At 41.0% G+C, this 14,757-nt stretch overlaps 1 protein-coding gene across 19 annotated transcripts; it reads left to right on the top strand.

The window, feature by feature from the left end:
- Window positions 1–108: 108 nt before the first annotated feature.
- LOC121296507 (exocyst complex component 7-like) lies at window positions 109–13,784 on the top strand. Of its 19 annotated transcripts, none has more exons than XM_041222135.1 (22): window positions 109–289; window positions 1,129–1,194; window positions 1,704–1,888; window positions 1,998–2,103; window positions 2,508–2,730; window positions 3,230–3,397; window positions 3,875–3,886; window positions 5,397–5,489; window positions 6,215–6,283; window positions 7,052–7,197; window positions 7,434–7,586; window positions 8,203–8,301; window positions 8,836–8,898; window positions 9,071–9,137; window positions 10,056–10,094; window positions 10,826–10,891; window positions 11,249–11,369; window positions 11,519–11,614; window positions 12,370–12,433; window positions 12,838–12,879; window positions 13,151–13,299; window positions 13,556–13,784. In XM_041222135.1, exons 1-22 carry the CDS (start codon window positions 230–232, stop codon window positions 13,656–13,658), a joined length of 2,190 nt encoding a protein of 729 aa, XP_041078069.1. In that variant the 5' UTR covers window positions 109–229; the 3' UTR covers window positions 13,659–13,784. The 19 variants fall into 19 exon arrangements, with proteins under 19 accessions (XP_041078069.1, XP_041078070.1, XP_041078077.1 ...); XM_041222137.1 differs by having other exon boundaries at window positions 111–289; window positions 13,166–13,299; XM_041222136.1 differs by lacking the exon at window positions 3,875–3,886.
- The last annotated feature ends 973 nt before the right edge of the window (window positions 13,785–14,757 follow it).

Raw genomic sequence — 14,757 nt, 5'->3', positions numbered from 1 at the left:
GACAAACTGTTGTGCAATTGTGTATTGCTGTAAATTTGTCTTGCCACTACCAAGATGGCACCGATTGGTTGTCATTGGCGATAGGAATAGGATGTAGGAAGGGAAGCGGCTGACAGTCAGGAAGCAGAAGTCCCGTTGTTGTGAGGAGGGCTGGCTGCTGTGTAGGTTACAAATAACAATAAAAAGGGAATATCGTTCAAACAGATCACTAGCCGAACCATTCGGCAAAATGATTCCAACGCAAGATGCATCAGCGAGGAAAAAGGAAATCGACGAGAAACTCAGACAGGTTTGTGTCGATTACATTACCTATCAAAAAGTGAGGCGAGGATTTCCATGGATTTGTTATGGGTTGTATCTCTGGAAAACCCTTGTAAACTGTCAAGTATTTATTTAGGTAGGAATCAGTGCACTCTTTATTATTATTATTATTATTATTATTATTATTATTATTATTATTATTATTATTATTGCTATTGCACATATTGCAGCTGATTTTTGTAAGGAAGTATTCCATATGAATTTGTAGATGTTTTACACATTGTTATAGTCTCCTTAATATTATATTTTATAACACAGCAGAAATGGAAACACGACTCCTATTGCATATCAGTTTAATAAGACACACTTTAGTTTGTTGCCTACTGTATACTGTGGCTGATCATGCTCCTAGTAAAACCTGGAATGGGTGAAAATGCAATGCAATAGGAGTCTTACTCCCATCCCTGTACAGTGCAAGAAATAACATATTTGTTTTTAGTAGGCTGTGTGTTAATGACATGTCTTATTAGCGTGTGTAGTTGATGCTCATTACATGTATTATGGTAGGGTCATCTCCAGAAATACGCTTAGTAAGGAAAATTATATATTTCTCATTTTTATAAACCGTGTCCTGATTCGTCACAAAAAGCTGACTTTGTCATGTTCAGAATTCCAGTCTGCTTACTTTTTGAGCAGGGATGAAAATAAGACTCCCATTGCATAGCAGTTTTATAAGACACACCTGAGTGTTGCCTGTACATTGTGGCAGCTAATCAAGCTCATATTAAAACCCGTAATGGATGAAACTGCAGTGCAATGGGAGTCTTATTCCCATCCCTGCTGAGTTTGACTCTTCTCTTCTCATAGGAACAGGACACTCTCTCTTTTATTCGAAAGAACTTGGAGAAAAGCGACCAGTTAACAAAGGGCATGGTAAGAATCAGTTGTCACTGTGTTGTTGATCTTGCACTTCAGTCTAAAGCGCCTTGTGCTTATCTATTAAATGGTCACTTCATCGTAATACAATCATCATTGTGCATGCCATCCTCAGCTGCAATATGATGAGATTTTGTATTTTACTGAATCAGAAATTATTAGTTCATTAGGTTTATGCAGTAGTAAAACTATGTTGAAGGCAAAAAGACACTTAAACATATAATTGCTATCCCTTTCCAATCAAATTATTGATTCTCATTAGCTCTACTGCTATTCCAACTGTACTTTTTTCATGTCAATATAAAAAATAAATGGTCAGTTTCTGGTTGGGATAACATTTTCAAAATTATGGTTACACGCTCCCACACACATGCTACTCTTTTCAGTGTCTTTTCTAGTGCGGATTAGCTTGAATACATAGATTTGTAGAACTGTGTTTCCAAATGAAGGCTGGTAGTAAAACTGAAGTACTTGACACGCTGTCGTGTTGTTCATCTGCCTTGCAGGTTTCCATCCTCTCCTCCTTTGAAAGCAGATTAATGCAGCTGGAGAACTCTATCATCCCGGTCCACAAGCAGACAGAGAACCTGCAGCGGCTGCAGGACAATGTGGACAAGACCCTGTCCTGTATGGACCACGTCATCAGCTACTACCACGTGGCCAAGGACACCGATAAAATCATCAAGGAGGGGTAAGGCTGCCACTGTATGTGTAGACGTAGAACAAGCTTTCTGTACAGTGGTACTGGACTACACTGTAGGGGTATGCTGTTTCTTAAACTGTCCCTGGTCTTGCTTCAGTCCCTCAGGGCGGCTAGATGAATACCTGGCTTGTATTGCTAAAATCCAGAAGGCAGTGGAGTACTTCCAGGACAACAACCCTGACAGTCCAGAGCTCAACACAGTGGTGAGTGACCCTGTGAAGTTCTTATCAGTGTTTCCTGCATGGATCACCAGAACAGGGCAGCAAATCATTCATGCTTTTCAAGAGCACACAAACGTACACAATACAAGAGAAACAACTGCTTGACTACTCTAGCCTGTTGCGCAGTTCCCTCAGTTGTGTTCTTATTTTAATATAAATCCGATCTGCTCCTTTCGTCTTGTATTGCAATTACATTGCCCCGTAATTTAAAGGTAAATGCACAAGGTAATGTACAAGCCTGGTTCATACATGAATTACACAGCTCACATGGGATTTCTAGCCTCTCTTGTCATGTGACTGCCTGACTAACGTAGCTATACAGAGTATTTTTTTTCTCTGCTGTAGTTGGTCTCGCCTTGACACCTGTGGTCCCTTTTCTCCCCTAGAAAGCCCTGTTTGAGAAGGGCAAGGAGCTGCTGGAGGCAGAGTTCCAGAGTCTGCTGACCCGCTACAGCAAGCCGGTGCCGCCCATTCTGATCCTGGACCTGATTGGAGGGGAGGACGAGCTGGACACCCAGGAGGAGGTCATCCTGGATCACCTTCCTGAGACGGTCCTGCAGGACATTATCTGCATCTCGGGCTGGCTGGTGGAGTATGGGCGTAATCAGGGTAATCATTCCGAATTATCTTCTGAAATGAGTTTATTATTGTATGAGTGAAGGTAAAGTGAGATAAAACTTGAGCTTATGGGATGATTTTAATTATTATATATAGGGAGAAAATAGGGGAATGTTCAAGTTTGAATTCACAAAGCAAAAAGAGGCATAAAGTAGGGCTGCATTAATTCTGGTTCCGGTTTAGAGTCTGAGGAGGTGCAGGCAGGAAGGAAGAAGGGAGAGCAGACAGACCCTGACATCTGGATCATTAGTTAGAGGGTCAAGCGTTCAAGCCCATTGCAGCAGACAGGTCCAGGGAGGCTAACCCAAACCCAGCAGTAAGTGTGCTGGAGACAGGTTAGCATGAATATCCATCTTTTAAAAAAAAAAAGAAAAACTGATAGTTTATGGAAAATGTATCCAAAACTGCATCATTATTTCAAAGACATAGTAGTGTGAGTGCCAGTGAGCTCTCGGCAGTGTCTCTTAACATGGTGTGTTTCTGCCCACAGATTTCATGAGCGTGTACTTCCAGATCCGCTCCAGTCAGCTGGACCGCTCGTTGAAGAGCCTCAAGGAGCATTTCCGCAAGAGCAGCTCTTCCTTGGGGGTACTGTACTCCCCGGCCGTGCAGAACAAGCGCAAAGACACACCCACCAAAAAACCACCCAAGAGACCAGGTCAGTGCCAGAGCCGTCTGCCCAGGATCCTCCTCACCCTCAGGGCTGATCACCTTCCCTTTACTCCTGTCTGCATGGCTCCAGGCTAAGAAAACAGGGTCCAGTTATTTGCAGATAAAGTTGTTTAGTTTAGACTCTAAATCACAGACACTGCAAATCTGGAAGTCCCTATCTGGAAATGATTCTTTCCTGTGCATTACGTGGCTTTTTCTCTTTCGCTTGGAAAGAAACAGCTGTGATATCTGTTGCACATAAGTTAGTTACTTACTAAAATGTGTATTCGATACTGTAAGAGGCTGCCACGTCCATACTTTCGGTTGTTAGTGTTTTCATGCTTTGATTAGAGTAATCCACAGGTCCTTGCCTAGTAGGAAGTGATACGGTTTGTGTCCCCGGCAGTACTTTATTACTTAACTGTTGTGTTTTCTTATTTTGTTGATTTTTATTTTCCTTTTGTTTTTCATTTATGAATGACAGTCTTCATCCCAGGTAAAGACCCTCTTCAGTGTGCTCTCGTGCCTTGCTTACATTTAACTGATTCAAGTACAGGGACAGCATAACATTCAGAATTAATATTAGCCATTCACTTCCATGTGCTAGAAGCAAGGCCTACATGCAGTACACACACACAGCAGTCTGTGGTCTTCCGATTTCTCTATAGAATGTGCAAGGTGACCACCAGGTCCTGTATTAAATAAATTACAACGTCCAATTTTAATAGCGATCTCCATCAATCCATGCATCTAGAAATTGATTTTAACAAAGCCGTTGGGTAAAAAAAAGCTTTAAATAGCATTGTTCCTTTTTTTTTTAATCTATCTTCTTAAACTCTACCATAAAAAAAAGTTTTTCCCATTATGTTCAAGGAGAGGAGGTTACATTTTTGGGAGCTGCAGCTTATTATGCACTCATGAATGGAAGGCTATGGATAAAGTTCACAAAACCACAGATATTTTTGCAATTCAACACCATTTTTGCATTTACTGTACATAAGTGTATTGTATGCAGACGAAACTTCAGTACTTTGGTCTTTTAGTTAAAAGCTTACAGGTACACTCTGTATAATAAAAGGCTAGTTCACTTTACCATGCGGCAAATCGTTAATGACAAGCATCTGCATTGTTTGCGTTGTACGTTATATTTGTCTTATTTTCACTAGCCCTGCAGCTTTGCTTTTGCCAGTTCTTAATGGTTAATTCATTTTGCTTAGTTGCATCATAAGCCCATGTTTGTTTGATTGCATTTTTTTCATTGTCTGTTAGTGAATATAAATATATTATTGTAGGTGCCAGCTGTCGTACAGCGCTGCTTGTAAAAACCACATGCACTCTTTATCAAGATAGGTCCTTGCAGGGACAATAGTGTATTGAATGAATGCTCTGTTGAGCTTTAAACTGGGTGTGTTTCTACTAACTTACTAATTTAAATTGTGTGAACGTGTTAATTGTATTGTTTGGTATGTTTGATTCAGTACAGGTATTAAAATACATTGTTGTAAAGCAGTTTGCTCCATTTCATGTTTTTGATGATAATGGTTAAACTGGGCAGGCTGGTGTACAGTCATTAAGCCCATAATGAAACGCAGAATAACTCAAATTGCAGTGTAGCGCAGTCTAGTTGCCATTGATGATATTAAATTGCCTTTGAAAAAGTTGGTGAGTATTTTTAAGTCAGGGGCATTTTGATGAGTATAATATCTATATCATTTATTTAAAACCTAAAAGCTTGTTGTGTGATAATGATGCAGTTATTTCTTTTTAATTAACCTTTTTTTTTATATTTTTTGTTTAAATTGTTCTGTACATGCATGTCAGTGTTTGTCAAGTTGAAGCCGCGGGTCTCTAGTGCTGAACTGAATGTGGGTGTGGTGGTGCTGTATCACTCACTTCCTAGATCTTGTCTCCTCTCTCTTATCCTCCTCCCCGGTGCTCTGTCTCTTTCTGTCTCCCTTCTTGCTTGCTGTCCATATCTCTCCCCTCCTTTCGTTCTGTGGGAACAGGCACAATTCGTAAGGCTCAGAACCTTCTGAAACAGTATTCTCAGCATGGGCTGGATGGGAAAAAGGGGGGCTCTAACCTCACGCCTATGGAAGGTAATGCGTTTTCATCTTTCGGGGCAGTGTTTACCAGACGCTCTGGTGTTGTTCCTGAGGGGCTCTTTATCACATCACCAGCAAGCGATGGGTGACAATCAGCCACTGTGGCCTCACAGGAGCTTAGGGAAGTTACAACAATTCAAAGCCTCTGTTATTATGCAGACCCGGGGTGTTTTTATGCACCCAGTGTGTATGGAGCAGAATGTATCTAGTCAGAAGAAATCCGGATATAGATTATCCTTGGATATTACCAAAGCCTATCTTTCTTTGAATTGTAGTGTCGGTCCAGCAGGATAGGCACAGCTGTTTTAGGCAATAGCCTATTAATAAGGATAAGTAGATAGGTTGTATTTTCAATCTAAAACTGCAATAAGCTTGATCCAAAAATAGGTACATTTTACATTGGAAATCAGAAGCTCCTGTGACTGCCATTGCTGTTTCCTCTGTATCTGTCACCAATCAAACACAGTGCAACATATACACTTTATACACACACACACACACACACCTTTCATAAACATGTGCTTACATTCCCATGCCTGCATAGGCACACATGTGTCATCATAAACACACACCTGTGTACATAGCCCCCACTTCTTCCCAGCTGGGTGCCCGCGGGTCATTGTCTGTCTGTAGGAAGTCTCAGGCCTGCCAGTTTGCCCAGCAGTTGCCCAAGGATAAACCCCCTCCAATCTGTCTCCACTGCTCTGGCACCCAACTAGGTCACGATCACGACCTGAGGGTTAAACACCTCTCCGACGCCCTGAATGAGAGGCATGGGGCTGCTGCGGGTAAGTATAGGGCACTAGGGTTACCAGTGCGTAGAGAAACCATGTATTTGAGGGCTTAGATGCCTACTTCGCTTTGCTTAGGGGTAGGGGGTGGGACATTGTATTCAACTCTCTATCCCCTCTTGTACAAACCCTTTTTATTGCAAACAACACTTTCCAAATGCCTTTTAACCCTTTCAGTTCTAAACTTTCCCCCCACCTGCTCTCCCAAGGCTTATCATTCCTTCAAATTAAATTTATGATGCCACAAAAGCTCTAGAAAATGAAAACCAATGACATACATGTGTTCTATAGTGGAACAAACTCTTTAGATAGATTTAGCTGAAGGGAAGATATCAGCAGTAAATATTATAAGAGGTCATCTCATCAATGACAAATTTATACTGATACTAATGAGCGTTTGTGTAATAGAACTTTGAATATTTACATATATGTATATATATATATATATAAAAAAAAAAAAAAAAAAAAAAAACTAAGTTACTGACCTGTGTTTGAAATGTAGTATTGATTTCACATTTTAATGCAAAAAAGGGATGCACACAAAGTTAAACCAATACAGTATGGTTACACATAGAGTACATTTTATACAACCTTAAATAAAACCCAAGTCATTTTACACATATCATCCAGCTAACACAGTTGCTGTGGTTTGGCTGAAGTTGCACAGTAGAGTAAGACCTGCAAGTTATACTGTAGAGAACCAGGGATAGAAAGTGTAATCACAGGACAGGAAGGTTGTGCTGACCAGGGCAGTGTACCCCACAGGTAAGGATGACGTCCTGGATATCGAGATTGACTCCTACATCCACTGTATCAGTGCCTTTGTGAAGCTGGCGCAGAGCGAGTACCAGCTGCTCATTGAAGTTATCCCCGAGCATCACCAGAAGAGGACCTTCGACTCGCTCATCCAGGTCAGAGCAATGTCAAAAAATTCAAGTCAGTTTTAGACACACGCTCCATCTGCTAGAAAGGGTGATCTACTACCACTTGCAGCAGTAGGAGGTTATATAATAATATAAATCATTAATAGGGACCTTTTTTTAAGGCATTACTTACTATATGAAAATATTTAATAACCAGTTGTATGGGACATTGAACGTTTACAGATCTATGTACTGCTACTGATTGATTGTTTGCGGTGAAACAGGAAGCCCTGGACAATCTGATGCTGGAAGGAGACAACATTGTGTCGGCAGCCCGTCGAGCCATCATGCGGCATGACTACTCCGCTGTGCTCACCATATTCCCCATCCTCAAGCACCTGAAGCAGACCAAGCCTGATTTCGACCAGGTCCTGCAGGTACAGGATTGGGGCTGCAGATCCCTGCAATACATAGCTTCTGCCACAAGAGGGCGCCATGAATCTTGCCTAACTGCCATTTACCTACTATCTTTTCTTGAAGTAAGCTACACTTAAATTGAATTGCTAAATATATTACCTAAGTTGTGATTCTCTATTGGATTTTTGAAAAAAAAAATTAGGTCAAGATAAATAGCACTAGTTGTTGTTTGGTGGAAATATCCCATTAGCCCATCCTAACAAGTGCAGTCTCCTAAAATAGAGTTTATTGCTCCTGTATGATAGGGCTGCTAAACATGCTTTTATTATGGTAGTAAGTGTCTTCAAGTCTTGATTTTTTTTTATTTTAATACTTTAACCCAGTGGTGGCAAACCCTGATCTTGGAGAGCCACAATCCTGCAGGTTTTCTGGGGATCTTTAAATCATCCATGATTAAACACCTGGAAAATTGTGTTGACCAATTAACAAAATAATTGGTTCATTTAAGTAATTAACAACTCGGGTGGAACGAAAACTAGAAAACCTTGTGGCTCTCCAGGACCAAGTTTGGCCACCCCTGCCTTAACTATCCGTGTGCGTGCGCGCGCTCGTGCATGCGTGTTTATGTTTATATAGGGCACAGCTGCCAGCACAAAGAACAAGCTGCCGTCCCTCATAACATCCATGGAAACCACAGGAGCCAAAGCACTGGAGGAATTTGCTGACAGCATCAAGGTACAAGATTGACCCCATTTGGAAGACCTTTCATACAGGCGGTGTAGTGGGGGAGGCATGCTGCACAGAGACAGTGATGACAGTTTTTAATGTACTTAAGAAGTGCTGTCAGTAAACTATTCAGACCTGGTCGTGGAAAAAGAATTTCCTGTTTCACTTAGTAACTAGCTTGACGTGTACTGCAGCCTGTGCTTCATTATCGGACTGTGATTGGATCTCAGAGGGAGACTAGATAATGGTAGTGCTTGTGGCACAGAAATGGGTTAAAATTGCCTCCTCTTCTGTTCAGAATGACCACTTAAACCATTTGAAATCAGGCACATATTGATTACAGCACTTCTCACTAGTATGCATAAGGGCCGATTATTTTGCCATTAGCAAAGGACATGGATAAAATGAGACTGGCCTTTAAATCCACTCTGCATGGAGGGCTTTGCATAGAGTTTGTATTTTAATTGATAGTAGACCTTGGCTATCTGCCTGCATAGCAAAATTGGTGGCTCAAAATGCGATATTGTGCTTGTGTTTGAACAGAATGATCCAGACAAAGAGTACAACATGCCCAAGGATGGGACAGTTCATGAACTGACTAGCAATGTGAGTACTCATCCTTTTAATTTCAATTGACAAGTGTGCTGAAAAAAATAAAAATAAAAATCAAATACATACTTCAATATTAGTTTAATAACACAGACATCTAAATCAGCAAGAGTAAAGCCTTGTGATGCGCTGCAGTTTGTGTGTGTGTTGACAACCTTTTGTCTTCTAGGCTATTCTGTTCCTCCAGCAGTTGCTGGATTTCCAGGAGACAGCTGGGGCAATGCTGGCATCACAAGGTAGGGGTGATTCACTGTGGGACTACTGGCAGTATATCTAGGTAATCTAGGAGTATTCACTACTCTGCATCTAAAGTGAAGACTAATCATTATGGGATAGTTTTCATTTGGGGATGGTTCAATGTGAGTCAGGTTAGATTCATTTGCAGATGGAAATTGGGCTAAATTTCATTTAAAACTACAATTGTATTTGAAAGAAAGAGGTCCCCCTCAGGCCATTAAAATAGATTCAAGTCTTTGCTAAAGGGAAGCTCAGTAGATTTACACTACTGGCTTCTCACTCTTACTGAAATTGTTTGATTCAGAGGAAACCACAGTCTAGAGATGCCAGCTGCGAGGGTCACAATGTTATTGAATGTTTAAAGCCCCACTTGTGAATCTGCAGGGTGGCCCTGTAAGCAAAGAGGAGAAATATGAACCATCCAGCTGTCATGATGACTCCATGGTATATGTCTTCAGCAGTCCCTCCCTTTTGCTGTTCCACTTCTATCACTGCTTTCCGCTCCTTTCATACATCTGTTTCAAAACTGCTGCTCCTGCTACATCACGTCCACTTGGTTAACCCTTTGATGGCTGAAACCCACAAGCTACTGTCCTGCAGTCTCTTTAGCAAACACACTTTCTTCCCACCGTGGTCGGGGCAAGCTGATTTCAAGGTAGAAGGTTTCAAGTTTTTAATTTGACCTATTTTTCCCACTCAACCTGTAAGCCGCATTCACTCATAAAGGCTCCATGTGCTCGTTGCATGGTTGCATACTGTACAAAAACCGCAGCCAACAAAGGGTTAACAGCGCTGCTTCTCTTACACCTGCCAGCTGGCTGTCTTGGGTCTGCTAACTCTGTACTAATGAGATTCTCTAACCTGCTGCACTTTGCCTCTCTTTCTCTCTTTCTCTTGGTTCTGCACGTACCTTGTAGTTCTTGGGGACACTTACAATATTCCCTTAGACCCCCGAGGTAAGCACAGAAAACACACGGACCGTGTCTCCCTTCTCTACCATCTATCACAGCTGCAGTTTAAGCGGAAAAGACTTTCTCTTAGAACTGTAACCAATTTTTGTTACTCCTTTTAGGGCCTTTAAATATACCTGTAGTTGTATCATTGAATCTCTGTGGTTTAGATGCATGTAATGCATATTAGACCCATCTTAAAATGTTTTCAGAAAACCCCCCAAAAGTTGAGTTTAGCAGTTGTTTAGTGTTCCTACAATTGTGTGTGTTTCGTGGATTGTCAGTAGCTCTGTCTACAGCTTGCTACTTGAACTGCTGGAATGCTTGAAATGTAAAGCTGTCCAATGAGATTTCTAGTGCTTTGGTCTGATGGAATGCGATGCTGCCACAGATGTATGCATTTGTCGTTTTAATGTTGACACATCTTTTAGTATTAGTGATTGTAGTGAGACAGAAAATATCAGCTATGTCTTTGTTTGTGCTGTGCTGTTCGGTTGTGTGGTCCTCTGCATTAGATTCAGTATGTTGATTGGTGTTTGCATTTTATTAAAGCAGACTATACTGGCTTTAACAACTCAAGAACCGTTCATACTGAGCCAGTGTATGAAAACACTCAGAAATTGGGTTGATGTTCGTCAAGAGTCTAAAATGGAAAAAAAAAAAAAAGCTGGAGATACTCAGGCTGTGTGCATGCAGACATTTTAATTTCACCTTTACCAATGTACTTTCATTTTCAGAAACAAGTTCATCAGCAAGCAGCTACAGCTCTGAGTTCAGTAGGAGACTTCTCAGTACATACATCTGTGAGTATAACCCTCACAACTGGGAACCGGATATGGTTATTAGATAGTGAGGCTGGTTAACTTTGAACCAAGAAGGGTTTATAGACCAATGAACATGTGCCTAGGTTTAGAAACTCCCTTTAGTTCTGCACCCTGTCATAGGTCTCAGAAGTCATTTTTTAATTAAGTAGATTATTGAAGTACATTATTTTAGAGCACATTTAGTGATGGGGGTGTTGGCTTTTGTGCGGTACTGAAAACGTGCACTGCATTTAGGAAAGGACGATGCATTTATGCACACTGCATTCACTATATCAATTACTGTAGGTCTGCAATATGCACGCAGAACACCTAACCCCATATTGCTTCCTTTTAAAGGTAAAGTTCTGGGCAACTTGCAGCTGAATCTGTTGAGCAAATCCAAAGTGTATGAAGACACCGCGCTGAGTGCAATCTTCCTGCACAACAACTACAACTACACCCTCAAGTCTCTAGAGAAGTACGTACTCAAAAGCAGCTCTTTGGGTCTGTGTAAACTAGTTCACCATGGCAAGCCAGCCGCATGTTGGAACCCTCCCCCCCCCCCCACTCTGCAACTGCTTCATGTAGTCTTACCATGACTGCTTACGTATCGCATGACTCTCCCAGGTCTGAACTGATCCAGCTGGTGTCTGTGACCCAAAGGAAGGCAGAGACCCAGTACAGGGAGCTGATTGAGCAGCAGATCCTGTCCTATCAGCGCAGGTGAGGTTGCCCTTCGTTAGCACTCCTAAACTGTGCAAGCTGTGGAGCTCACAGCCTGGGAATGAAGGCAGTCAGTCTACAGCTATGGCCAAAAGTTCTGCATCACCCAACAAAATTAACAAATTTTGCTTCAAGTCGAATGAAACCTTCTGAATAATGTTACCTTAACATATTGAATTACATAAGGCTTTGCAGTTTTTTCACGTGCTTAATGACAAGTAGAAAAATGCGACTTTTCAAAATCTAACATGAAATACTTTACTACTATTATGGCTTCAATATATCATTTTGTTGTTTCTTTGATTACATTAGGTAAAATAAAAGATCTAAATTATGTTCATATCATTTATTTGTTAGTTATGTCTCAATCCTAAAACTCTAGGTGATGAATTTTTTGGCCCTAGCTATAGACTGGTACATCTGCCACAAAGTTATATTTGTTAGATAACGTCTGGAAATTGCTATTTACATTAGCTATGGTCAACCCCCATTGATTCAGAAACGACTGCCTCTATCTCCATGTTGACGATGTTGTGAAATGTGGCAGTCTGACTCGGAGAGGTCACTTTGGCCTGAGGAAGAAAAAAATGCATGTCCATTATTTGCATTACTCTCAAGACATGGTGGTTTTATTAAGATTTTAATAAAAGCAGCGTTCGAGAAGGGAGTTTTATTGCCAGGTAAGATTTTAAACAAACCAGTTTCTAAAGCGAATATTCCTTAAACCTCTGTTGACCTGTTTTGCATTATTGCAGCTGGATAAAAGTGACAGAATATATTACAGACCAAAACATGCCTGTTTTCCAACCCGGGGCTAAGGTAAGCAATCGCACCTTAAAAGCTTAATTTAAATCAGCAATCGTGCCGTTGGCTTTCTTAGATTTATTATATGCTCATCAGTACAATATGTTATTATTGAGTTGCTTGTGCATTTTTTCTTCTGTTCTTCAATGACAATTGATGCTTTATTGAGTAAATTACATTGTTTCTCTGTCTGCACTAGCCTGATGTGCACTAGGGGGCAGTGCAGTGCAGTATCAAGTGCTCTCTATCGCTAATGCACAAAGCTCAGGAGCGTTTGCAAGCCTGGCCATGTTTTCTATGAAGAACCTCTCTGTTACATTGATCCTGACATTGCATATGCACTTAGTAAACCTGCTGCTGGCTGGCCTTGAGAAGCATCTTTATCTGTGACCCACAATAATTCAGATCTTCTTTTTCAGTTAAAAGATAAGGAACGACAGATGATTAAAGACAAATTTAAGGTATGATAAGCAATTTTGTATATGTGTAGAGGGCAGTGCATGTGCCAGTATGGGGGGGGAGGGATCTGCTTGTGTTCTGCATTTAAAAGAAATGTCCAAATAACTCACCAGAGGCTTAAGGATGCCATGCACTTCTGTTTACCTGCCTAACTAAAGACCTGAAAGCTTTTCTCACCTACCAGAGTGCAAAATTCAGTTTGCTCAGAAGAACCCTTGAGTGCTGAAAGAGTTCAGCTGGCATCACAGTGCAGTTACACGTTCAGGGTTACTGATTTGTGGTTTGCAGGGTTTTAACGATGGTTTGGAGGAGCTGTGTAAAATCCAGAAGGTGTGGGCCATCCCTGATAAAGACCAGAGAGATGCCATCCGCCAGGCGCAGAAGAGGATGATAACGCAGGCGTACAGGGCCTTTCTGCAGAGGTACATGCACCCGGTCAATCCAGGACATCACTGTCACTGTTTCAGTTCAAAACAAACCGCAACAATGTAGTAGTGTATGTGGGGTTTACAGAATAATTTACTAATGATAGAGACAACCAGTTTTTAGCAACCAAAACAACAATTTGTCTAAACAAGCCACTTTTTTAAGCACCTTCTGTTTACTAATTTTATCAGAATGCTCTAGTCTGACTGGAATAGAGACCTTAACAATTTTTTTTTTTCTCCTCCCCCACAGATATACCAACGTCTCATTTACTAAGAACCCAGAAAAGTATCACAAATACAGACCAGAGCAAGTGGAGGCAATGATTGAGAGACTGTTTGATACATCAGCATAGACCCCAGCCTGCGATTGATCGCCTGTCCTGCTCGGCATGGCCCGCACTGCCTCCGCCTTGCTTAAGAGACGCTCAAGATTCACTTTTGTAAATTAATTATTTTATACATTAAATAAATATATTGGACAATGTTTCTTGTGAATCATTCACTTTAGACCTTAAAGACTTCTTGTGTGCTGTCCTGTAGAGCCCACACTTGTTGCAGATTTATTTGTAAACACAATTGCAGTTTATTTCATATTTTCAACATTAAACAGACAAAGTCCTCAATTTGACTTCTTACTTTACTCGGGTCGGTATATAGGAAAAGAAACACGAAAGTGCACACATTAACATCCATCTGTATAGATTGCAAATAAATAAAGATACAGTAATAAATATTAATAAGGTCTGTGTATTTATTTTACGTTTTGACCACTTTTTTAAACTTTTAAATTGCATTCCCTGCCTCAAGATGGCTGTACCTGCATGGACCTCTCAGAACTACATTTGCCATCATCCTCCTCACATGTGTAACAGGTGGATTTAACAGTGAGCAGGAGGATGATGGGAAATGTAGTTCTGAGAGGTCCATGCAAGTACATGTGAAGCCATCTTGAGGCAGGGTATGCAATTAAAGAGTTTAAAAAAGTGGATCATGCAGACTCAGAAAGAAACCCAGTTCTTTACACTGAATTCCCAGGGAATGCCATGCACTAAATATTCAAGTGGTTAACCGAACATTTCTCTCCCAGGAACATATAAAGCATGACTGCTAAATAAATCACCAGGACGAGCATGTACACTGTAAAGTAGACTTTGTCCACCTTTGCAGCAAAACTTTTCCTCTTTTCTGCGTCTTGTTCTTGACGTTCCACACAATCGATGAAACTGATTATTCTTTGCAGAGGTTTGGCGTCGAGGCCCGGGAAGACGGTGTCAGAATGCAATCCAGGAGCAACACCTTATCAAAAAATAAATTAAAAAAAAAGGAATTGAAGCTAAAACACCAAACACAAAACACCCTGGTGTCATTACTCGAGATTGTAGTTTTTCTTACTGCCTGCTAAACTTAATATAAACTTTACCATTCTGCCCTTCATCTTGCTGTCGTTGGGCT

This window comes from Polyodon spathula, chromosome 21, assembly GCF_017654505.1.
Source record: "Polyodon spathula isolate WHYD16114869_AA chromosome 21, ASM1765450v1, whole genome shotgun sequence".
NCBI lineage: Eukaryota > Metazoa > Chordata > Actinopteri > Acipenseriformes > Polyodontidae > Polyodon > Polyodon spathula.
The sequence above is the reverse complement of the archived record's forward strand: the minus strand, read 5'-3'. Positions and strand labels throughout refer to the sequence as shown.

Excerpts from the sequence above, each read along its gene's own strand:
- LOC121296507 (XM_041222154.1), top strand. The coding sequence starts at position 230 with ATGATTCCAACGCAAGATGCATCAGCGAGGAAAAAGGAAATCGACGAG. Across the intron at positions 2,731-3,229 it reads GGAGTATGGGCGTAATCAGG|ATTTCATGAGCGTGTACTTC; the intron begins GTAATCATTCCG and ends TTCTGCCCACAG. Across the intron at positions 10,892-11,248 it reads ACTTCTCAGTACATACATCT|GTAAAGTTCTGGGCAACTTG; the intron begins GTGAGTATAACC and ends TTCCTTTTAAAG.